The following is a 27375-nucleotide window of genomic DNA, read 5'->3' as shown; positions in this document are numbered from 1 at the left end:
TTAGAGGAAGACAGATTTTTTTAATCTTATAAATAAGGCTGTGCCAAGAACACACATTGCCTTAATCGTTTCCTTCGATTAATCCTCAGTGAAAGGGAGATAATTGAAATTAACACTACCGTAATCATTTTATCGGAATACACAGCTTTACAGAAATACTTAGCAAATTTAGAGCGAAATTAAAATACTCAATAAAGTCCGATTTCGCTCTCTTGAGACCGAAATACTGTGTTTATGGTTGTAATGTGCAGAACCGTGCTGAATCACAATCAAATCTGTAATGACCTTGTATCCATCTATCTACCTATCATTCACTAATAAAGTTACCATCAAACACCTTTTTTTTTTTTTTAATATTTATTGCATTTAAATGATTTTTTCCTCAGATCTTATGACACATCATTCATTCAAGGCATGTCAATTCTCTCATCCACATTAAAAATATATTCTCCCTACTTACTAGTATAACTATATATATATATAGGTTTTATGTATTTAGCACCCAACAACAGTATATATATTATATATATATAACACATAAAAAACACAGTAGGCAGACCCAAGTGTCTACCAGACAGGATTACAATATGAATAGGTACTCGGGGAATCAGGCTATTCAATATTTGTATCACAGTTACCAAGTTAAATTGGTTAAAGCATGTAAGTAATGACAAAACTGTATGTCTAAAGCAAAACACAAGAATGTGAATGATAATGAACACAAAATGAATCAACTTTTACATTAAACTGTACCTCCTCTTATTGGCTAGAGAAATCTTTTCTCTTTTTTTGGGGTGTGGGTGTGTGGGTGTTATTTGAAGCAATCTTGCTCTGATAATACTGAAACTACAGAAATATAAGCTTAATATATCACTTTTTATTGTAGATCCTTTACAATTCTAAAAAGTCGAATTGCTAGTACATTCTAACTTTCATTGATCATGTTGAGTGAGCACTTTCAACATGTTAAAAGAAATATAATTATTTCACTTTTGAATAGGGATTTCATATAAAAGTGATTATGTAATGTAAAAATTACCATACATAATATATACATATGTTTACAATTAACGAACAAAATCTAAAATGAAATCTGTGTTTCATAAGCTACAGGATGGTAATTACAGGAAGTGCAAGCGTATCTCTGAATCTGAACAAGTACTAAGTACATATGTACAAGATACAAGATGCCATGCACTGAAAATGGTTGAAAACTAAAGATTTGATTGTAACATCCACATAAAATACATGGGGGGAAATTTCATTAGCAACAAAAACTGGTAAAAAACAAAATAGTCTAACCTACATAACAAACTTCTCATTAGAATGTCAAGCAAGCAAGAGTTGTCTCTCTTTCTACTACAATGTGTTTGGATTACAAAGTGCATAATGCCCACTCAGTATTAAAATACTGGGTACTTGAGAGACATAAGTATTTTTAAGTGTTGCCCTATATATCAGAAATAAGGAATACCTGATCCCTACATGAAACATAATATTTATGAACATGCTATACACTGCACTGAGTGCATCTACATCACACAGTTACTATCAAATGCATAAATAACAATTTTATATATTAAAGTATTCTAAAACATTACTAAAAATCATATGGTTTAATAAAGTTTTCAAAATATTCTTTCATATCAAAAAAAAAATATTTTTTATAAATATCTGGTTTGTAGTTGCACATGCATATGGCACCCAATAAATTTGTGTCAATTTCACATTCAGAAAAGTGCAAAAGCATTGAATACAAGGTAGTGAAAATGTTCATTTGTATCACGAGAACACATGAGATCTACATGTACATACATTTACAAGATACCATTCTTCATGTATGACCGACTCATTTCCAAAATGTAAACAATACACACAAGTATTTGATACTAGTTACAGACCGTACCACACCTTTATGTATATACATGTATATATACACGTAGATGCCAATGTTTATCACATCACAGCTAACACAACCTTTATAAGACACCGATGGATGAAACTGATATTCATGTTAACATGTACAGGAGCCGACATCCACAGGTTTAAGATCTTAATCAATCTCAGATGAAGTGCAACTTCATCAGAAATCTTTTGATCTCAGTCCCCAGTTTTTGACACTGAGGGATTCATTCTCACCATGATCAATAAGGGGCATGGGCAACACTACCAGTATGGCAAAGAGGTATCCACTTTGTTCCATGAAGCAAACTGAGTCCACGAATCCACGTTTCTCAATTTCGAAATATCCTCCACAGGTTTGACTGGTTCTTGATCATGGTTAGATGCTTTGACATCTGCTGAGAAAATTTTGTAATTTTTTCCATCATTGTTATCCCAGTATTGTTTTCCGTCTGCCTCAAAACAAACTGCAAATTCCATCTTTTTCTGAAGGTCAAAATTGGTAGGCACTTCAAATTCAAAAGAAAATGTATCAAACATACTGTTGGTGTCAGGATATGTTGCATACTTAGAATCTACATCCATATGTGTCTCCCAAGAATCAAACGTGCACCTCAAGAGCACTTTCTTTTCAAAAGCAACATTTTTAACTTTCACTGTTCCAAGGACAGTGTAGTCTCTGATTATGACATTCTCCAAAGAAACACAATTTTTCTCTAATTTGTCTCTGAAACTAAGATAGTCTGAAGCTGGTTGTTTGAAGTCCAGAATGAGAGGTGGCCCTGCGGACACACCTGCTGTCGCCCCTTGAGTGATTGATGCCAAAAGTTCTGGTCGTAACCTTGGGGGTACATCTGAGGGCTCTGTCATTATTTTGACAGTTGCAAGGGCAAACCCTCTATTGTCTGCAAACGAAACTCTTTTCTTCCCCTTTGGCGAGGAAGGAGTGGGCGACTCTCGACCAGATGAACATCCCGAAGAAGATTCAATCTCCTCATCTTCGTAACTGTTGCAACGCTGAATGATGGGTTTTGGAGGCTTCTTTTCATTTTCCATTACGCTGACTTCAGCTGCCGTCTCTCGGAAGGAGAAGACGTTTTCAGTAAAGCGATGTGTATTTGGTAGCTTCTCGCAGCGGTTTGAAAATATCTGTTCCAGCATGGAAGCTGGTGGACTAGACGAAAGTAGATAAGTTGTATAATCCACAGGCATTGTTCTCGGAAGAGTGAAACTATGGGAAAGAGTGCTTAGCATTTGGAAATCTGGAGAGAGAAAAAAGGGCTTCATTATTTTAATGTAATTTTAGTTTTTTGACTAAAACTTAATCATAAAAGGTTTGAATACATCTACTGTATTCATGAAAGTCAAACCCATTTCAGGAATTACTGTATTCCAAATGGATGATGCTAGACTTGCTCAAGTCTCTATGTTGTTTAATTTTATTGCTTTATCATTTCATTAATTTTTTTCTGTGCTTCAGAAGTCTAAATATCATTCATTTCGTTAATTTTTTTCTGTGCTTCAGAAGTCTAAATATCATTAAACGTCACCAAACATAGATGTTTGGCATTATCAAAAGTATTAAAGAGAGCACTGATTATTAAACATAGAGACTTGAGCAAGTCTAGGATGATGCATGTGATATCTGAATTGCATATTTTTAATATTGATCAATCATATTCTTCCAATGTTTACACTTGCAACTGACATGATTAGTTTCCCCATTTCTAAAATACATTTTGTTTGCATGAGACAGCCACTCATTAAGGAATGCACAATGACTTTGAAATAACAAGGCTGTGACGACCTACATTTTCTGTATTGCAGTCAAGTAAACATGGCGTCCTTGACAGAAGGTTCTGCGCAGTAGATTTAATATAGGAAAGTATTTAAAATATTAAATCACACACACACTATATGTATATATATATATAACAACCATTGTTAAACTATGTAAGTGCTGTATTAAATTTCTGCTGGATGTGAAGGTAATTTATTCTGCTGCATCAGCCATTTCTTATCTGTTCAAAAACAAGTACGTGGAAGTTTTTGTTATTTTCAATATCACCGACACATTGCCACACTACATACATATGTAATTCAGGTCTATCAAGCTGACTTTATTACAAGTGTTGAAAGACAGATGTGTATATTTACACAAGATTCTTTTATTTTTATATATATATATATATATATATATATATATATATATATAATTGATTTTATGTAATTTTCATGATTTTGTTGGCAAGTTGAATAGGATTTTTTCCACACAATGCAGTTAATTGATTTAGGGGTACATGGGAAAGGACACACATGTATCTCTCTGATCTCTTGTCCAAATTATACAAAATTCAGAGTGAACAAATAAGTGACCATCAATTCAGATAGTTATATTTTGAATTTCCATTCAATGTTACTGATATTTGATGGAATGATGATATTTACTTTTCAAAACTAGTGTTAAATCTAGGATCTAGTCTACTGACTAGAGAGGGAACACATATCGTGTTCAAAAGGGCACTTTTCATCGCGGCAAGACAATTCCGGGGCACTTTCATTGTATCATACTATGATAGTAATAGAATGAATACCTGCTGCCTTGATTTTAAACTTTTCAATCAGCCTTGTGAAATAAAAAAAAAAATTTGTTTATATTAACAGATATTTTTTTTAAAATTTATAGAGAAAAAAGAACATGGCGCAGTTAAAAGGGCATGGTGCCAGCCAAAAAGGGCATGGCGCAGCGCCATGCTAGTTTGCTTTAGATTTAGCACTAAAAACACAAACAGAAGAAAATGCAAGTTGTACACACATATTAAATTACCCTGTTACAATTCAGATGTAGCCTTATATTGTCACAAAACACAGACTCCTCATCATGAAACATACGTACGTCTACCACAGCAGGTAAAACTTCTTAATAAAGAATGTAAATGTACGTACTATACAATGCTTGGCACACCAGTAATAGATTAAATATAAATACATATATATAACTGAGATATGTCAGTGATTTTTTTAATCCTCAAGAGAAGGCTACTTAAATGACCCCTGTCTTCAATGTCAACAACCATATCCTTAGATAATGAGCTAAGCTGATCAGACCAAAAATACTTACTCATTTAGATAATGCTTGATCAATTTTCATACCAGACATTAATGCCATTAGTTAACAAATCAAGTAAATGTCAAATGTACATTGCTCAGGCGGCAAGATTTAAGATAAAGAATGCAAATAAAAAACGTATTTCCTCCTATTCAATCTAAATAAAAAATGGCTTCCCTCTTATTCAATCTGAATAAAAAATATCTTCCCTCCTATTCAATCTGAATAGACTCAACAAATTCAATCTAAACACCCCCCCCCCCATCTCCCTTATGAGAATGAAGTCTTCAATGATCAGCTGTGAGAATACTTGTTATCATAATTTAAAGACTAGTTGGCTAATTGATTTTTTTGGTAAAAAGAAACAAATGTTCTCTTTATAACTTCCGGTAAAATTGTGAGTTACAAAGGGGAAAATGCAGGCCTTAGGATAATCTCTATTGATGATACTGGCCAACAAAGAGACCTTTATTTGGCTATGGTAACTCGGACTAACCCATGGAATTTTGACAGCTAATACTTCCATGGTTTTTTTTTTCCTGTTTGGAGTGCCCAGAGAAAACCCATTTGTCTGAATGGGTGACCTGCATGCACCAGGATCAAGCCAAGGTCACAGAGGTGAGAAGGGAGGGAGTGCACTATGTAGGTAAATAATAAAGGCATCCAATATTAGGCTATATTACCCTGCAAGAGAAGTGAGAGCAGACTCCTTGTATGTTTGAAATATATTATGTTGCAAGCACTTGTTCCTTTTTAGAATTATATTTACAGAATGATATTCCTTCCTCCAAGTCTTATTGAAAGAAAATGAAAATGATTCAAAATATCCCTGCTGTAATTTGATTAGCTAAATAGAAAATGCCCTTAGCCTCCTGGGGGTAGGGGGTTTTGTGACCACTGACCCCTACCTTCCTGAAAACAACAACTCAACCTTTACAGATAGATTTAATTAAGGAAAAGTACCTTTTTTCATTAAATTCACAAAAGAACAGAAAAGGCTAACAAATAAAAAGTTATATTTTCCATTCCAACAATTTTCTAAAAATAATATACTGTATATATATATATATCACTCATTAAGAAAGTTTTACAATTGCACCCTTCATCAAATTACTATGGTTCCAATAGCAATGTGTCACTTCACATGATCCAGGATGCAAACTTTGGGCTAGGCTTCTCATAGATTTGAATGACACAGGTTGAACTTCTGTTCTCAGTGACCAATCATATTGAAAGAATGATTCTGATTATCCAAATTCCCTTTATTGTATTGAAACCAATTAACCAATCAGTAAGTGATATGACAGGAGTGGGGTATTTATACATGGTTCTCCACAAGAAAAGACACACTGCTTCTGGACTGATAGTAGCTTTGGTCAAAACATTACAGGGTCCTTTGATCTAAGTTTGAAGAATTAAGCATCAATATCTGTTATCACTAATGTTTTTACCCTTTTCTAGACATGTGTAAATCGGTTGTACCAGAAGGTACAGATACATGCTGCAAAAAGAGCGATATTCCAAACCATTGAACCAGAGAAAAACCGCCCCACGTGACCCCTGGTCATCAGTTTAACTGACCCCTGGTCATCAGATTAACATGAGGGTATCACAGTAACCGATAGTTTTGGTCAATCGTCCGTAAAGAAATCTAATACTATTTTGTATAAGCATTGCGGTTTCATTCGACAAAACTTGCTGGTTCCTATAAATAGTTCATTGTTGATTAGGCCCATACAGAGACATGTACGTTTCTCTCGTTACAATATTCGAAGGTCACTATTTCTTCCCCAAAAAGGAAAATACAATCCAAGCAAAACTACTGAGCGGTGTTTGTGTAATCATCTAGGGATATTGAACTTAGTTCAACTCCCAGAATGCTGCACGACCCGCGCGGTGTAGTAGAACACGTGTATGTCATTCACGTGCATGTCATTCACATGCAGTTGCGACGCGATGTCTTAAACTAAACATTAAAAATAGTATTCATATAGGCTACTAAGCCTATAAAAATGCAACCTACCAGCAGAGCTAATAAAAATTTAACAATAAAATATCCCACCGCTCTAGGTTGCACATTTATAGGCTTAGTAGCCTATAGTGTAATCAATAATCATATATTGATATAATAATATTAAAGGCTAAATAGAAAAGAAAAACAAGTGTTCGTCCAGACCTAAGACAAAATGACAGTAAAAGACTTAGCTAAATAAAACGAAACACAAACAGAATCTACCTTAAACAATTCTCGATCCACAAACCACAATCCTCCACTTCCTATTGTAACACATGCACGTATGACAAGCGGTAATCGCTCCGACATTATTGCCAATGTCAAGGCTAATGTTCACGTGCTACATCAGCGCAAAACAAGGAAACTATAAATACCGACCAATGAAACTTGCAAGAAATCAGCTGGCGAGCCGGCTGATATCAAGGTGTGCACGTGAATGAACAGTTATGTTATCATGTGTGTATTCAAAAGATACATGCAACTCAATGTAATGCAGGGTTGTTTTTTTTGGGTTTTTTTTGTCTTTATAAAAGTATAACTTTTAAACAAATATGACGGTGTGTATTTCAGTCTTCGTGCTGTTAAACAAGATTAGTCTGGTCAACTCACTTAAAATTATATATAAGCTAAACACGTGAACGAGTGTCCATGAATGTCCGGACGGTCGGATGCTCTATGCGTATTCATGAATAACGATTTAATTAGTATACTGATTCAAAACACTTGTACAAGAAATTCGATATACAAATTAGATGCTTACATCGAAACATGAAGCATCGGGAGCAGCGCGATATTTATATAAACCCTTACAACAAAAATAATTAAGCAAACTTCTAGTACTTACACGTGGGCCTTTTTTTGAATGCAGCCTCGGATATTGCGCTACACAACGTATGGAATTCATGAACACTATTCAGTTCTTACACAATCAATCAATGCGAGGAATAGGTTGAAATCGGAAACATTAGACTTGGTTATATAATACTTAATAAAAATGTATATCAGAAATCGATGTAGATATATTCTTTCTGTAACAAGACCTTATACAGTACATGTTTTAATGAACATAATGCGCCTATGATTAAATTCAGTGTCATCATTACCTGAAATGTACTAATATTTTACAGTATGTCAAGTACCAAGATTCTTTCAGTTGTTCCAATCATTGCACAATTAGTGAAAACTGCAGTCCCAACCCCCAACCCTTCCCCGGCCCAAATCGGAGCAAACAAACAATTTCTTAGAATAGTTATGTACAGATAGATATATGTATTTTTTGTTTACCTAAATATTCACAAATCCGGTGAAAGTTTCCTTTGAAGTGGCCCTGCATGATATACAAGAAGAATGTTCATAAATAGCTCCACAATGATAGTTCATAACCGACTTCTGGTAGAATAATGACCAAGCCAACTACTTTTCATAATTTTAATTCAATTTTTAGCGGACCTCGATTTTTGAACACTGTGTGCTGCCATGCGTACAAATCACGCACCTACCATGTAAACAGCACTCATGAACACTGTGATGTGAGCGCCCAATGATTAACCATCACTGTACATGTAGTGTAACAAAATTGATGTGTGCATGATACGAAATAGGACGTGTACATGTATACATGTATGTATTTATACACGTATGGTATCGTGATAAACGTAGATATTTGACGTTATTAAATGCGGAATGATCTTGAGTATCCTATAACAACAAAAATATGCATATGTTTATATATATAGATAAGATAAGTTTATTCCAATTTTGGGCCCAGAGGGCATAACAGTAAGACAGTTTATAAAGAAGGAAATTCAAAAAAAAAAAAAAAAAAAAAAAAAGTTTACAACATTAACTACAGGTTACATAAACTGCAAACTGCATGTGGATGCAGCATGTTGGGGGAAACAAGTACATACATATATGAATTGCTAATCATGTATATATACAAGTAAATGGACAGTATCAGTATTATATCAATATATGAATAATAAACTATAATGATTTTTGCAGTTTTAAAGCATATATATATATATATATATATATATATATATATATATATATATATAGGCTTAGTTTAGTTGAAATAAATCCAACTACAAATTTCCTAAAAACTAAAACAACCTTTTTCTATGATGTTCAAAAGCTGAAAAATATTACCCCTTCCTATATGTACATGTAATTACTTTATACAGATTTCCCCGCTTTGTTTTGAACTTGAACGAGAAATCCTGGGGACAAATTACATTCCATACGGTAAATTGTATTCATTTTATTTATAGAAACATAAATTTAGTTATAATTTTTCATCATCTTTTTAAAAAAAAAGGTTTGTAGCAAGTGTAGTTAAAAGTGATTTAAACCTTGTTATTCTAATAATTTTTAGTTGCTATGCTTTTATAAGTTAATGAACTCAGATTTAACCCTTGTTATTCTAATAATTTTTAGTTGCTATACTTCATAAGTTAACGAACTCGAACTATATGTTATTCATTAAGTCAGTCTTCGAGGAACTTTACCCCACTACATAATACACAACAGAAATAGACATTTTTAAGTTATCAAAATCATGAAGACTGTATAATTGTGATATACACATATCGCACGTCCGTTCGTAATGATCACGATAATGTATTGTGAGGTATCCCGCAATACTGAATTAGGCCTTCCAGGAAATCATAAACACATAAGCACTGTACACGCCAAAAATACGATATTCAAGAAATTTTAATCAATATTTACATTTTACTTTCATTTCTTTAGTAATTCTCAGTTGTTAAAATAGTCGTATTATATTTATCATTCATACACAGTATTGCTCACATTCATATATGCACTAAAAAATTTAAATTACAGTGACTTTTTGTTTATTTTTGATACTATTGATTGGCTACACATTTCAAATTTACATCATCATGTTTTTGCAAACAAGTTTTGTATCTTTTTTCATACTTAACATGGCATTCATATAATACCAGAACCATTTCTACGTTGTCTTGCACGTTTTTTAAAATCACAATCCATATTTTTTTAAGGTAAAAGAACGACCGAAAAGGCTACACAGGGGGGAAAAAGCCTCGGGAAAATAATACACACAATCCAATTGATAATAAGAAATAAAATTTCAATACCTCACTTGTAGTTTTTTTTATACCATGATCACAATTTATGATTTATTGCATTGTGTAACATGCTATATAATATAGTTAGTCTTTCTGTATGAACTTCAACTACTATACAAGATAAGAACTTCATACTTGGTAAAATGAAAGGTCAAGGTCAACCGCGACTAAGATCAAGCTCACGAAAATATACTGCAATCTAATGTGCTAACGCTCGAGGACATAGTGTTTTACAAGCATATTTTGTGCATGTAATTGTAAAGACCAAAGTTGAAATCAGCGCAAGAGCATGCCGTGTACTTTGTATAATCTATATAATTGTATTTACATGAAATCAATATCATGATTGAATTATCAAACTAAATGATGACTAGTTCTTGTCTTGGATAGACATCACGAATTTGGGATTCAGTCAGCCTCCAGGATCATGGATATTTTAAGATATTGAATTTCCGCCATCCAGTACCCAAAAAAATTTTTTAAAAAATACGCATACAAACACAGGAGCCCGAACGTGACCTCGGGGTTTTCAGATCGATGTTCCTGGAATCAATATCAATATACTCATCCTCAAATGTACATCGCACCAGTCAGATATCTATCCTTATAGCACAAAAAGTAAACATTCATATTGACCTATCAAATCAATGAAATCAGAACTGTATTGATTACCAGTATGTCATGATGAAATTAATCATCTAAATTTCAACCAGAGAAAAAGAAACAAGGGAGTCCTTGTGAAACCGTTTATCATGAAGACAGCAAAATAGTTTGTTTGTTTAGCTCATAATGAACCATTAAACAGCACTAATCAATACATACCCAGTTTTCAATCCATTATGAAGCATACACAGTATTATGAAACACATGTTTTTGCACGAGGGGTGACGGATTTAACCTTGATGTTGAGGACAGTGACCCTACCGCTAGGAAGAACTGTCAGATCGCGATAATGAAAGGCTAATAATAATATTTGCATCTTGGGGGAAGAGTGGGGTGTAATTATTTTGTTATACCAGTTCAGAAATATCTGAGAAAAATATTTATATGATCAACATCACCAGAGTATTTGATATATCGATCTATACGCACGTTTACATAAATTAATGTATGGAAAGTATGATTGACCCATTGAATTACGTTTGAATATGCAAGACCTACTTATAGATGGCTTCTGCGTCCAAATGCTAATCTTTCCTGTATTCATTCAATAATAAATAAGAATGATAAAATATGAGACAGCTATAAAACACATTACAGTATATACTAACAGCACACGGACTTACACACAGCACAAACATCGAGTCTGCATTATCCAAACTTCGACTTCCATGAAAGTTACTAAAATCATCAACAGTAGACTTGAAACATTCAGACCTGTGATGGGGACAGTCAGTATGTGGGCTGGTGTTTTTATCACCATACACATGTACTATGAGACGTGCATTATCGGCAGTAAATTTAAAGGGCATTAAACGGACCAATCTCTAGATGTAAAACAAGCAACAAGGCCACAAAAACATCAAAATCGAACGACCCATAAAGTCTTCCAATATGTAGAGTGCTTGTTTTTTTTATAACCTGTCTTGATTGCGGACAGATAAAACTTTAAATTAAGACAGTCTGTCATAAACTTCTTATCCACACGTGACATCAGCACAGACATATCACGTATTCCCAATGACATTTATACCCAGCTATCATTTTCAATTTAGAAAACAGTATCAATTATGAATCAACTTCGGAATTTTACGACAAATATTTTGCAATAGTTCGAAATGGATCATATTTCTCGAGCAATGTTTAAATAGGACAGTATGTTCAATTCAAATTTAAAAAAAAGATGAGTAAACGTCAGTCCAAATAAAGATATACTCAATTTCAATTCACTGAAGTATTAACAATACCTTGCAGGTGAATGTATACTTGTTCGAGACTCTGAATGAAAGTTACATCGAGATGTGTGGCCCCAGAATCAGGCCTCTTACACAGTTGAACCTTCAATTTCTTATTGCTCTTTTATGCTGTTATTGCTGAGACAATCCAACCAAACGTTCCCTCATCTGCGGCTATGATATGAATGTACACGTTCCATGCAATGAATACAAGAGGTATTTCAGTTAGTGGGAAAATGTCAGTTGTCAGCAAACAGACTCGGTGACAACTTGTTGTACATTGACAAACGACGTCCTTGGAATTTCTGACAGCAATGTTAAATAAGATAGGATGTTGTACGGTGTGTATATTAGGCCTGACCACCACAACGACCCCACTGTACATGGCACACACCGGACGTCAGCACACTCTGAACGTATATCTATTACGTCTTTTAATTATTACGATAAAACATTTTTATTCTCAGTATATATGGGGTTTTACGTGCATGCACAACAAAAACTTTTGAAAAATATGAATATTGGCATGTTGCAACCTGAAAGTGTCTTTTAAATTAATACACATGTATCTATATTTTTGCATATTCAATTTCTATACAGATGTGTAGGCCTCTTGGTTTGTTTCTTATATACATATTAATCTCATACATATATTCAAGTCCCTTGTTCGTATGATAGTGGTATCGAATATCCAGGTGAATAAACTATTGCTTAAACTAATTGGAAGGATTGAACATTGTAAACTATTTCTTAAACTCTTCAAAATTTCACATCATGATTTAAGGCATTTTAAAATTAGCATTGTATTGAAACCCCACTTACATAAATGTACATATAGTGTACATGACGTAGTAATTCCCGTGCAAAAAAGTTACACTGTACTAATATAAACACTGGCTTAAAGAGAATTCATGCACTAATGCAAAACGTGTTCTCCCTACTTTAAACACACGTGATCGAATTTAAAAACGAAGGTTTACATTAATTTAAAGGCGTCTTTTAAATTCAGTATCCTGTCTGCCCAAGATAACACTTTACTGATACATGAAACTACTCTTTGAAATATACTTTGTGCATGTGAATTCTTTCACCACTCACTTAAAGTACACACACGCTGTACACGTCCTGCATGCATGGGGGCTTAATCTCAGACAACGCGCCTCATGTTCCGTTACGCTCCGGGTCCATATCAACTTCTTTGGAACTTCATCATCATCATATAGAACTACATAAAGTCAGCTTCATATAGACCTTGTTTATATCAAACAGTACATATCTTATCATTAAGAATCTACAGTATGTAGTGGGTAAGTTTAAAAAGGAAACACTACAAGAGTATACAAAGAAAACATATTGAAGCACTTCCATTACTTAGATGCATCAGCATTTCGTATACAAAGGAACCGTCATTCTGAAACTGCACAATAATGAATAAAATAGGTATTGTCCTTATAGATGTAAAATTAGGCATATCTCTAGTAGTGTTTTAAATCATTCAATAGTATACTGAAAAACAGTCAGCGTCTCTAATCACTTTCACTTTGGCCGACCAGGTATTGTTTCGTAGGTTTTAGTAGCCGGTTCCGATGTTTTGAATTTTTCAATTATACGATCCGACAATTATATTGACATTTTCCCTGTCAATACAAGGCTTTATCTCACCCTCGAGATAAAATATTCACCTCATCCTACTCGTTAATATTATATTCTCAGTTAGTGAGAACAGCATATTGACTGAGCCAATAGTTATAATACCGGGGTAAGTTGCAATTAATGTAAGTAGTTATCAGAAAGTTACACCTGTACACAGTCAATGTGTGCAGAGTATGTATGGATTGATTGATTGTTTTACGTTTCGTCGATAATTTGTCACTCATATTGAGACGTCACCAGCTGTAGGTGAAGTACCACTAGACCTATGCTTAGCGCCGTAGCAGTGAGGGTTATTCATTGTACTAACGACTGGTGCGACACGGTACCTCCGTTTTAAGGTTGTATCCGAACAACCCGTGATTCTCACTTCTAAATGCCTAGTGTTTGGCGAAGGAGCAATCACTACCTATGTTTAAGTCTTAGGTTTGACGCAGCCATGGCACGAGCTGGTCTCGAACTCCTGACTTCCCAGTTTCGAAACGAATGCTCTACCACTGAGCTACCACAACTCTTCTGCTACAGTATTTTCAAATATTGACATTGCATTTATTTGATTATATCATCTCGGATCTGTTCTTACATGATAGAGATATTGATACAGCAGAAATCTGAAATTATGGTACTAATTTATAAGGAATGGGGTCAGACAGGGAACCATCCCCACGCAGTGACCTTGGTGATGATTGTGGCGGGGACTCAAGAGAATGAAGCACCCCTGAAGCTCTCGAGAAAAAACCTAATGTTATCATCACATTGGACTGTTAATTTTATCGGTACAAATATTTTCAAACATTAAAAATAAAGTGTATTTTATTTTAAAAAGAAATGAAATGATAATATAAAAATGATATTAAATTATCAGTAATTACATTTACATCAATGATGCACCTGACATGAATATTGTCCTGAAAAACTTTTTTTATAAAAATATTCTCCAAAAACTTTTTCCCCCTAAGAATCATACGATCGTCCCCTCACAACGCTTCAGTACAGTAAAGAGTAATTCATTATCTACTCGAGAAAGAAACGGAAAAGGGTTGTCAAACAATCGTCTGCTGGGTAGCCAAACAATCGTCTGCTGGGTAGCAAAACAAGTTCGCTGGTTTACACACCCGGGGGATTTCATTCATAAAACTCCGTCTCCGGGTAATCAAGTCAAGGTTATAGTGTATTCGACTGACACTCAGCTAATAAATGATCGCATTATGTTACTGATAAGGCGAGGAGTGTTTTTGGTTTAAAAAGCAACAACATTGGTAAAGTACGCGACCGTATAAATCTGCTGACTCCCTAGATCTGCAAAACTAAAGCTGTTATTGCTAAGCTTTTCTCCATAGACACAATTAATGCACACTGTAAAAATGTCTTCTCCCAACAAATCAACCTTTTTTTTATTGGGAAACCTGTATGCACGTTCTACCACAGCGTTTATTGAGTTAGGAATATTGTGATGTTACGGTTTAATATGGATTGTGTCTGCAGTCTACGTATATTTAAAGCTTTGAATATTGTAACATTGTTTTCTAATTTGAAAAAAATTAAGATATATCCTATACAATTTATATACTTACTAGTGTGTAAAGTGATAAAGACAAAATCTTGAAAATTAATATCACTAAATAAAGAAAACCTGAATCAAACTCCGTGGGTGAATTTCTGCAAAGCTCTAAATTGAGGCGCTGCATTGCAGAATAACCTACTAACCTTTGTAGATAGCCGTTGACAACTGAATCAGTGAACATGAGATTCAGGAGAAACTTGAAACTAGTATGCATGTATGTACATGTATTTGATACTTTATCATTTATATATATTGTATTTCCATTTCTAAATTATCTTTTAACTGTAACGGTTCTTCATTTTATGTTTTCAAGGTATAACCATTTTTCCAAACTCGAAATTATGCTGTTTGATATATAGTGGCACGTAATGGAGATACTCTCTTGGGGAAAATTTAATCATCTTAAGTTAGTTCAGCAATAAATTGTCATGACATTAGCTATTAAAATGAAGAAAAAAAACACCAAAACATGTCGTCTCGCTACATGAAAATGAGACATCAGCCATGTAATCTTAATTTCTAATTAAAGTCAGCAATACACACACAGCCATTTATAACGACAGAAACGTGAGCAACTATTATAAACTGTATATGTGACACAATTTAAAGGAAGACGACATTATCTGGACACATCATACAAATTTATTTCAATGTTTATATATTTGTCATTTGTATTATTAACAATCATGTATGCTGTATGCCTAGGAAAACCCTTATCTGGAATAAATAAATCGTATGATACATCATATTATATATAGGTTGATTAATTTTCGGAGACATGTTTTCGCTCCTTACATCAAACTAAATTCTTAAATTCATTTTTACGAGGGAACCTTGCAATATCATCGTTCAAATATTCTATTTTCTTTACAATAAGAGATCATTTGTCACAATCTGAGAGTGTTTATACGATTTCATACGGAACATTTACGCGTAGATTTGTTGTACGATTTCATACGGAACATTTACGCGTAGATTTCATACGGAACATTTACGCGTAGATTTGTTATACGATTTAATACGGAACATTTACGCATAACTTTATACGGAACATTTACGCGTAGATTTCATACGGAACATTTACGCGTAGATTTCATACGGAACATTTATGCGTAGATTTCATACAGAATATTTACGCGTAGATTTGCAAAATATCATCTTCGTTTTAAACTTTTATCCATAAGTGAAGAAAAATTGATATGTTTCAACAGAAAATGCACTATTCGCATTCAAAAATAAAAATGCCATAAATGTTATGCACATAATTTTATGTATACATATACTGAAATTATTGAAAAATGAATTATTAAAACGACCAATTTGTGTAGACTGACGATCCTTTCTTGCAATACCAATGTCAATCTCTGGAAGGAAAAACTTCCAATCCCCGCGCTAGGTGTAGAAAATATACCAATCTAGAAAATTTATACAGCTCAGAATTTTCGTTTTGAGTAAGACATATTATAGCGCGAATGAAATTAAGACGTGTAAAATAACAAATACGCCGGCATACGAACATTTGTTATGAGTTTTGTCACTTTTATCTGGTGTTTCAGGAAGTTTAAACTAAGCTCACCGGCATACGAACATTTGTTATGAGTTTTGTCACTTTTATCTGATTATTCAGGAAGTTTAAACTAAGCTCACCGGCATACGAACATTTGTTATGAGATTTGTCACTTCTATCTGGTTATTCAGGAAGTTTAAACTAAGCTCACCGGCATACGAATATTTGTTATGAGTTTTGTTACTTTTATCTGGTTATTCAGGAAGTTTAAACTAAGCTCACCGGCATACGAACATTGGTTATGAGTTTTGTCACTTTTATCTGGTTATTCAGGAAGTTTAAACTAAGCTCACCGGCATACGAACATTTGTTATGAGTTTTGTCACTTTTATCTGGTTATTCAGGAAGTTTAAACTAAGCTCACCGGCATACGAACATTTGTTATGAGTTTTGTCACTTTTATCTGGTTATTCAGGAAGTTTAATCCACAATTGTACATAAATTCCTGTTCAGCAAACTACAAAAAAACCCAAATCTCATTTATTTATTTGGGAAAATATGGGAAAAGGGTGTGTGTGCGCGTGAGATCCGGTGTTCGGGTACCTGTGAAGGCACTAGCTTAGTGAAGGTTTTCTTGTTTACCTTTAAAGTCAATGTCTATTATATGGAGAGACATTTGGATTAAGTAATCTAGTTTTTCTTGTCTAGTCTTATTGATAAGGCAGTGATTTGATGGGGGGGGGGGGGGGGTGTGTAACAGAGGAAGCAAAATGAACATGTCTCATGGTACAGCTGTAGGACGAATCCCAGACGTGAAACGATATTCTTTACCACAATAAACCTCTAATTCCCAGTCAATATCAAAGTGATCCACACCTCTAATACTTATCATTTCCATTAGTGGAACTCTTCAAATTAAAGGCGCGTAAAGTCGTGCTACCGGGACAACATACGTAAACATTACTTAGGCATACATAATATAAATTATGGTATCGAATACATATTATATATAACCGACTGCAAACCACAACACTGATTAAAATTCTAAAGTCAAATTTAGGAATTGATTATTCTTACAAGAAAACAGACGAACTTATTAAACTATGTGAGGGAGTGCAGGTACTAAATCTGCCAAATCTGACCGATATAAAGCATCAATCGCAAGACGAACTGTGAAGGTAAAAACCTATATGCACATCCAACACAAGAACCTTTCTTGTAATTAATGTGATTAATATGTTTTTAAAGTCTGTCAGACTATGAAGACATTCTATCTTATCATACAATTAGGACAGGTTCATATGGCATGGACTTGGTAATCGTACACGAACACAACACCCCCCCCCCCCCGTCTATGTCCCAGTAATCTCGCGCTTGCTCGCGAGACTTGTGCATTTTCTTACCAATGACGCACAAGAGTCATCAAAGCGCGATAACTCTAACGAGCTGGTAATGAGAAGTATTCCCAGTCAATATCAGGGTCATTCAAACCTCTAATTCCCAGTCAATATCAGAGTCATTCAAACCTCTAATTCCTAGTCAATATCAAAGTGATCCACACCTCTAATTCCCAGTCAATATCAAAGTCATCCACACCTCTAATTCCCAGTCAATATCAAAGTCATCCACAACTCTAATTCCCAGTCAATATCAAAGTAAACCACACCTCTAATTCCCAGTCAATATCAAAGTCATCCACACCTCTAATTCCCAGTCAATATCAAAGTCATCAACACCTCTAATTCCCAGTCAATATCAAAGTCATCCACCCTCTAATTTCCAGTCAATATCAAAGTGATCCACAACTCTAATTCCCAGTCAATATCAAAGTAAACCACACCTCTAATTCCCAGTCAATATCAAAGTGATCCACACCTCTAATTCCCAGTCAATATCAAAGTCATCCACACCTCTAATTCCCAGTCAATATCAAAGTCATCCACACCTCTAATTCCCAGTCAATATCAAAGTGATCCACACCTCTAATTCCTAGTCAATATCAAAGTGATCCACAACTCTAATTCCCAGTCAATATCAAAGTAAACCACACCTCTAATTCCCAGTCAATATCAAAGTCATCCACACCTCTAATTCCCAGTCAATATCAAAGTCATCCACACCTCTAATTCCCAGTCAATATCAAAGTCATCCACACCTCTAATTTCCAGTCAATATCAAAGTCATCCACAACTCTAATTCCCAGTCAATATCAAAGTCATCCACACCTCCAACTCCCAGTCAATATCAGGGTCATTCAAACCTCTAATTCCTAGTCAATATCAAAGTGATCCACACCTCTAATTCCCAGTCAATATCAGGGTCATTCAAACCTCTAATTCCTAGTCAATATCAAAGTGATCCACACCTCTAATTCCCAGTCAATATCAAAGTCATCCACACCTCTAATTCCTAGTCAATATCAAAGTCATCCACACCTCTAAGTCCCAGTCAATATCAAAGTCATCCACACCTCTAATTTCCAGTCAATATCAAAGTCATCCACACCTCTAATTCCCAGTCAATATCAAAGTCATCCACAACTCTAATTCCTAGTCAATATCAAAGTGATCCACACCTCTAATTCCCAGTCAATATCAAAGTCATCCACAACTCTAATTCCCAGTCAATATCAAAGTCATCCACACCTCTAATTCCCAGTCAATATCAAAGTGATCCACACCTCTAATTACCAGTCAATATCAAAGTGATACACAACTCTAATTCCTAGTCAATATCAAAGTGATCCACACCTCTAATTCCCATTGATAATTCCCAGTCAATATCAGAGTGATCTAAACCTCTAATTCCCAGTCAATATAAGAGTGATCCAAACCTCTAATTCCCGGTCAATATCAAAGTGATCTAAACCTCTAATTCCCAGTCAATATCAGAGTTATCCAAACCTCTAATTCCCAATCAATATCAAAGTGATCTAAGCCTCTAATTCCCAGTCAATATTAAATTGATCCACTCAATGCATTACGCACATTTACTCTTTTATCAAGACCTTGCATCATTCCTTGGGTTTCTTTCTAGATTATTCAAATGCAAACAGACCGTGGTTTGAAAATACAACAAATAAACAGAAAACACATTAAAATGAGTTGCATAATAATTCACTTGAATGCCATGCTAATTCAAATAAAAGAAATCAATATGTATAATGGTATGAAATCTGTCTAATTTGAATACAGAAGCGAGAGGAAATATCCCGGTTTAATGGCACACGGTCAAAGGTGTATTAAAACTCATTACTTATCACTAAATGAATAATTCCACTATTAACTTAAGTGATATGTACATGTATTAGCGAACGAAGACGTATTAGAATTTGAAAAAATATGCCTAAAATATACCTTATAGGTTTCAATTTAGCAACTCTTTAAATTTGGGCAACCTTATTTTCCTCGATGAATTGATTGGTACAGTACACTATTATGTACAGATTCAATAGGGTGGGGTAGTTTGGAAGGAATGGGTCATATCAATGCAGACCCGAGGGATATTGGGGAGTGTTTTCATAGCATCGGGCTTGCCTTTCCCCTTCAATCTATCGATATTAATCAAAGTGGATTGATCTTGGAACAGGTTTAGATTTTATGGGTACTAATAAAAACTTGGTTTTGCAAGTCTTACAGTTTTGGTGCCCATTTTACCTTCTGAAAGGGAGTGTGTGGGGGGGGGGGATGTTCTGGAATACTTGAAGGCTTTGGTGCTACTCACTAACTGACTTACGGTATAGTTGTGTCCAGCTGGTTTAGTTCTAGAGAACTTGTAGGCTTGTTGGTTGTATACTAGTATTGTTTAACACGAGAATTTTCACTACTATATAGACACCGGCATTGGTGGTGAAGGGCTGCAAAGCTTGGTGCTTTCAGCCTTTGAGCAGGAAGGGATCTTTATCGTGCCACACCTGCTGTGACACGGGGTCTCGTTTTCTGTGGTTTCACCCGAAGGACTGCCCGCACTAAGGACCTATTCTAATCGACAGGATCCCCATGGGAGAGAACTTGATGGCAATAGCGATCAGCAGGTTAAGTTCTGGAGAACTTGATGTCAATTTGACCATCTCGCTTTGTTACGCAGAGCTTGTTTGGTCATGGTAAATGTAATACTAGTATTATCAGCTTGTTAAATCCGACATGAAGCTTGGTGCCCCCTTATCTAGATGTGTAGAAGAAACGATAAATGTGCACATATCTTTCTCAACATACGACAATATATAGTATAATTTAAAGCATGATTAAAGTGGATAACTGTAGGTGTACATATATACTCACTGCAAGCCCCAACGGTCTCGCAGACCTCCATCTCGTCGTCTGATATACTGGTGCTGTCGAAGTTACTACACGCCATTCTAGTTGTCTAGAACATCAGCTGATGGTTCCTCTACAGTTTATATCTGATACACTCAGCAGTTTGTCGACGCCGTCTTTCAAGGTGACGACACTGAATAGAGAGAAAACATGTACCGCATTGTTACGTTAACCATGGCTTTTAAGGCAATTACATGGATTATTTAATGCTACTTGGCAAGATCAAGGCATGATATTGATGCATTCGTGTGTTGTTTGTTCCTCTTTCTTTTTTTCTTTTTGCTTTTCTTCAAAACAGATTCAAGGAGAGTAAATTGATTCAAATAATGCAATGTGAAATAGAGATTTATGAACGCCTCATACAAAGCGTTTCAGCTTTAAACATACTGAATTAATGACCATAGACATACCTATACATCATAGAAAGCAATTTTATTTCCTGGCTGCTACACTATGTACTCAGCGCACATAAAACTTTAATTCCTTCAGAAACATTAAATGTGGTTATATTGCGCTTTTTGGTAAGGTTGTCTTGATGATAATAATATATTTGGTAACTAAAGGTTATCTTGATGATAATAATATATTTGACTGTTATTTTGTAAAGTTGTCTTGATGGTAATAATATATTTGTTATTTGGTAAGGTTGTCTTGATGATAATAATATATTTGTTATTTGGTAAGGTTGTCTTGATGATAATAATATATTTGACTGTTATTTGATAGTTCGAGATCTTTTTCATTTTAAATAGAAAATGCATGTAAACTATAATTCATATTATGAGCCTTTTCAGTTCATAATATATATTAATTTAATGAATGAATGCTATTCTCTGTGTGTGTTTTCAAAGTGGCTTAATTTCTGTCGTATTCGATGCATACAAATTCATATTTATGGTGACATTCATTTACTTTTAAGATTACTGACTTTACAAAAGTTTCAAGTAATATACATATTTTGTCCAGTTAACAAATTTGGAAACTATTTCATAATATGTAGTATAAGTCTATATTCAATCATTGTCAATTTAAATAATAAACAAAACACCTACAATACATGAAACGCACGCGATTACCACGTAACCTTGCAAAATCTATAACTCTATGAAAAATGCAGATAACGAACAGTGATCAATCTCATAACTGCTATATAAGCAATACAAAATAGAGAGTTGGGCAAACATGGACCCCTGGATATATCAGAGGTGGGATCAGGTGCCTAGGGGGAGTAAGCATTCCCCGTCGACCGGTCACACCCTCCGCGAGCACTATATCTGTGTTCCTCTAGACTAAATAAATATACATGTATGTGTTGCAGATATTTGAGTAAAGGAGTTTATAAAATAGCTTTTTGCAATTTTCAGAAGAAAAAAACCCTTCTCATTATACCAGTAATTGTCATTTTGAATACGACAACAATCGTCGATTATTACCTGTGGAACTGTGGGCGTGGCTTCGAGAGATGCTTTTGTTTGAGAGAGCTTTGTCTAGTATAATCACGAACAGCGACAATGGTGCCTTATGATATTGTCGCAATAAAACTCGGTAAATTGATTCGGCATGCAATTTTTTGATTTATTCTGGGTCTGCTTGCGAAGAATCATTTTCATTGTCACATTATCATCACTTTGTCTGTACCGGAAGTTCAGTTCTGGAATGGCCACATTCTCCAGCTCTTTTTCATTACAGGTATAACTACTGTACTAGCATATTTTTTCTCAGCAGGAATATCCCACACCGAATATTGACATATTCTGTCTCAGCAGGAATATCCCACACCGAATATCGACATATTCTGTCTCAGCAGGAATATCCCACACCGAATATCGGGTCTCAGCAGGAATATCCCACACCGAATATCGACATATTCTGTCTCAGCAGGAATATCCCACACCGAATATCGACATATTCTGTCTCAGCAGGAATATCCCACACCGAATATCGACATATTCTGTCTCAGCAGGAATATCCCACACCGAATATCGACATATTCTGTCTCAGCAGGAATATCCCACACCGAATATCGACATATTCTGTCACTCGTACAATGTACAACGTACATTTATAATATTTTATGTTATTAAGACCACTAAATAGCATGCGCTTTTTAATAGTCCTACCTTGTGATGCTGGGCAACGTGTCCTTTATCAAGAGCAATGCTTACGTGAGAATGTATCTCTTCCAATATGAGAAGACCTTCTCAAAGGATACATTCCGAAACACGTATCTGGGATCAGTATGATTGTCATGAATGTAGCTGTAGCGATCACACGAACAAATTCCAAGATTCCGGGTATTAGTACAGAATTGCCAAATAGGATTTCAAAAGATCATTTCAATTCGTTTCAGGTTCATAAAAACACATCGATATATTAGATTATTTATTTCTAACAGAGACTGAGAGTATCAAAGATCAATATATATATATAATTGTTCGAGTACCGGCCGCGACAGATCTAAGTCGTTAAAACAGGTAGTGACAGTTCCATCGCCAAACGCTCGGCATCAGGTGTGAATGTCACGGGTCCTCGGAAATGACCTTAAAAACGGTTGTCCCGTGTCCCAGTGGCCTGAGTAGGTGTGGCACGCTAAAGAACCCTCACTGCTCAATGGACGTAAGCGCCGAGCATAGGCCTAAATTTGAAGCCCTTCACCGGTCCTGGTGACGTCTCCATATATGAGTGAAAAATTCTCGAGCGAGACGTTAAGCAAGATACAATCAATCATATATATAAAATTAAATAAAAAAGCAGGGAAATATGCAGTTCTAAAATATATTCAAATTTCTATCGCTTTCTGAATTTTAACATCCATCCTCAAGTGAATACAAATATTGAATATATTTTGGAACTGCATATTTTCCTGCTTCTTTATTTAAATTATTTTGACTGTGTGATATCAACTCTTTCCAGAACAAATATGCAAAATTATCAAAATACATGCATTATTCTCTAACCGAGTGTTAAAAATGACAACTAATATTACTGCAGGGGCACATACACAGCCTGTAGTAAAATTTTAGCGTATTTAAGGTAGAGAAAATAAATACACCTGTGAGTGTGCTAAACGTCACCTAAAATCTGCTAAGTTTACATTACATTAGCTAATACACAAGGCATGAAATCAAAAACCGATAGCTAAAACAAAAAATTTGCTTTACCTCAAAAATAGCTATTTTACGCAAATGATTTATCAATTGATTCAATCTTGTAGATATTTAACGATTCTGTTAGTTGATCCGCATATGTACCTGTTGGTCCTTATGAGTTTTGGGAGAAAAGATTTTTATGATACTTTTATCTATATCATTAGTATTATTTAAAAACTAGCAGCATGCTATTGATATTTGAAATTGCTACAAAATTATACACTGCAAAACTCTTTGTTGCAAAAATCATATGCGAAGATATGCAGATCTCTGATGAAAATTTTATTAAAAATATAAAAAAAAAAAATGGAAAGAAAAATATATCCCTGGGTAAATTGAAAATAATCGGACTCTGTTAATGATAAAGGCGTACCTTACGTAGATTTCTCCAACACGGAAATCAGCTGAGGTGGAACCGTCTCATCGTCTGCTCTACTTGAATATGCCTACGTGAGGGAAAACAGATCAGGCAACTATTTCCATGTTGTTTACATTGTTGAATAAATTGCTGAGGAGAAAATTGCTCCTAATTAATGCATTCTTACTTTGAAAATAAACCTACTAGTAATACACTGTACATTGTAGTTTACACGCATACTTATATTCTTGTCACCAAACAATCAACCATTGAATTGTGCTGAGCTCGAATGTTAACCATCTATCTGCTGACATTGTACTATATACTTTCCGAATCATTCTCGCAGCGACTAAAACGCGCTGTCAACATTTTGAACGCTTGAGGAAATGATGAGAAATCTATAATATTCTCAGACCAATTCTCAAAATCAAAATAATAAACAATTCAAAGGAAAATAAATTTGCTGCTGTTGTGCATGTATATGGCTTTGGAAAAGATTTGTTAAGGACTAAATATATCATTTCCAAAGAATGATATATTTTGCAAAAAACAAAGAAATGTACCCTTTACCTTTAATAATGCATACAACACACATCCCTATACATAAAATAAGATAGCTCACAGCACGAACGAACACATGCAACCATTAACTGATTTCCTACCGCTGCAGAACCTATAAAGTTATCTTGCACGGATACAAAAATGCATTAGTACAACGCAATTCATCGATCGTTTCAAAAGAATAAAATAACTACGCACTTCTGAGCTTTTAAGGAAATTTGTGTCAAGGCGATTTCTTAATTTACATATGTTTTGTCTAGATTCATTTTAATTGCAATCTCTATTGCAAATTAATGATTTTTTCCTCCTGAAGATATATTTATCCCTGTGTATATGCAGTGCGTACACGGAGGGTGTGAATGAAACTTTGATTCATAGTTTCAATTCATATACCTGTCCATTTTATCGAACATTTCCCAACAGGTAAGTCACCTTCTGATAACCTCAAATGAAAGGACCACTCAGAGCAGCGTATGTACTACACCAGATCAATATATTTGCAAACAAAGTTTTACTTGCTGAGGTTATCAAGTGATCGTGTACAAATATACACTTCTCAGCCGAGTTGACCTTAATCCTAAAAGGTGTCTGTCCTTAAATGACCCCCTCATTTGGCTTTTTTAAAAGAGAAATCATACAAACTTTATGGATTGCAGATATTATATTGAAAAATGTTGAAGATGTGACGAAATATTACACGATATAAAATAAACAATGTAAACGTGCATAAATGTGACCCAATTATTCAATGTTATTGCCAAGACGCAAAAACAAATCGGCCTTGGGCCATTTATAAATACCGTTGCTTGATAAAAGCTATTTTTGGTTGGGTAATCAATATTATAATGTGAAAATGCTTCGCTCTGCTTTTTTTGAGAAAACAAGTAATTATTGTTTTGGTTCAACTTCAAGAATTAATTTAGACATATATGGGTTAACACAGCTAGGGCATGCCAATGTTTTCGTTTTTCGTAAAATTGTACTTTGCTTGTTTTATTATCATTATTGTAAGGTTTATTTCAATACACTTTTTTCTTTGACGCTGAATTCGAGGTTATTAATCAATGTTTCGTTGAACCTGTTGAACAATTATCCTAGCATTACACGCTGAAGGCTCTGACCGTTACAAGCATAGTGATTATATACCAACATTCGTGATAATTACATAAATACCCGAACATGATAGAATTCACTTTTGCATTTCCATAAGAAAATTAAAAAATAAATTAAGTACAACTTCTAGAAAAGTAATCCGATGGGAAGCCACAACCGAGCTTCCTTTCACTAACCACGGAGGGAATGCACTCCAGTGGTCGTGCGAATAACCAAATAATTTGTGGAATTTTGCGCAATACCTATTTACATGTTATTCAAATCATAAACTTTATGATATGTACTTTTAATCGCTTTTATAAACGTAATTGGAAACGATTCGTTGACTCCATTTACTTTCGCTGTTTTTCCTCCACCGATTATCAAATATTGCCGGTCTTCAGTACGTGCAGTTGATGTATGTACAAATCTGTCTTCCATTGATAACTTTTTTAAAAGATGTGAAAATACAAGATACATTGTCTAATAATTAATATGGTGTTTAATCCTTGCATTCGCCATCATCAGCGGAAAGTGACGTAACATGCACAGCGCATTGTCCGAGTGAAGTCAAAGAATGTGCAAAAGTATTTCTTACTTCCACCACCACTTATCAGATAATTATATCAACCTGTCAGATACAATTATGTAGATTTGTCTGATTATTACGTCGAATTGTCTGTCTGGAATAAATCCTTGTTATATATTTTCTCATTATCTTTTAAAATCTAATATGCTACATGTTATTTGCTGGCATTTACTTTCCATCTTAATATCTGAAAAGTCAACATCACGATCAGCCAAGTCGACATAAGCATTTGTTACTTGTACACAGTGCCGACTTTAAATAAAATTAACTTTACTTACTATCTGACAAGTCGATAAAAAAAATCATGCCGACTTGTCAGAATTATATTTCTTACATGTATTTGACACGTGCACAAACTGGTCGTGGTAGCTCAGTGGGAGAGTGTTCGCTTCGTAACAGGGAGATCGTGAGTTCAATTCATATACAACATGCATCAATTCCACCTTCCATTATATTATTTGAGTTTATGCCAATTTGGCGCTCAGAAGATTTTATATATCTATACCATTTTGCGTTGTTTCATTAAGATACGTTGAAATCGATGCAAACGATTGCG

At 34.6% G+C, this 27375-nt stretch overlaps 1 protein-coding gene and 1 long non-coding RNA gene across 8 annotated transcripts; one reads left to right on the top strand and one right to left on the bottom strand.

The window, feature by feature from the left end:
- Nucleotides 1–338: 338 nt before the first annotated feature.
- Nucleotides 339–25286, bottom strand: LOC125658125 (protein phosphatase 1 regulatory subunit 3B-like). Of its 7 annotated transcripts, none has more exons than XM_056148648.1 (4): nt 25148–25286; nt 24593–24727; nt 21035–21203; nt 339–3164 (listed from the first exon to the last, which is right to left on the bottom strand). In XM_056148648.1, exons 3-4 carry the CDS (start codon nt 21108–21110, stop codon nt 2167–2169), a joined length of 1074 nt encoding a protein of 357 aa, XP_056004623.1. In that variant the 5' UTR covers nt 21111–21203; nt 24593–24727; nt 25148–25286; the 3' UTR covers nt 339–2166. The 7 variants fall into 7 exon arrangements, with proteins under 7 accessions (XP_056004623.1, XP_048745200.2, XP_056004624.1 ...); XM_048889243.2 differs by having other exon boundaries at nt 24593–24665; nt 25148–25277; XM_056148649.1 differs by having other exon boundaries at nt 24598–24665; nt 25148–25270.
- Nucleotides 8557–10151, top strand: LOC130050070 (uncharacterized). The gene is made up of 3 exons (XR_008798457.1): nt 8557–8637; nt 9212–9272; nt 10052–10151. It is a non-coding gene; the product is annotated as an uncharacterized LOC130050070 (long non-coding RNA).
- Nucleotides 25287–27375: the final 2089 nt, after the last annotated feature.

This window comes from Ostrea edulis, chromosome 9, assembly GCF_947568905.1.
Source record: "Ostrea edulis chromosome 9, xbOstEdul1.1, whole genome shotgun sequence".
NCBI classification, from domain to species: Eukaryota; Metazoa; Mollusca; class Bivalvia; order Ostreida; family Ostreidae; genus Ostrea; species Ostrea edulis.
This window is presented reverse-complemented; position numbering and strand designations above follow the sequence as displayed.

Bases quoted from the DNA above. Each gene is read 5' to 3' on its own strand.
- LOC125658125 (XM_056148648.1), bottom strand. From the start codon at position 21,110: ATGGCGTGTAGTAACTTCGACAGCACCAGTATATCAGACGACGAGATG. The intron at 3,165-21,034 runs GTGAGTATATAT...TTCTCTCTCCAG, and splicing joins CGAGACCGTTGGGGCTTGCA to ATTTCCAAATGCTAAGCACT.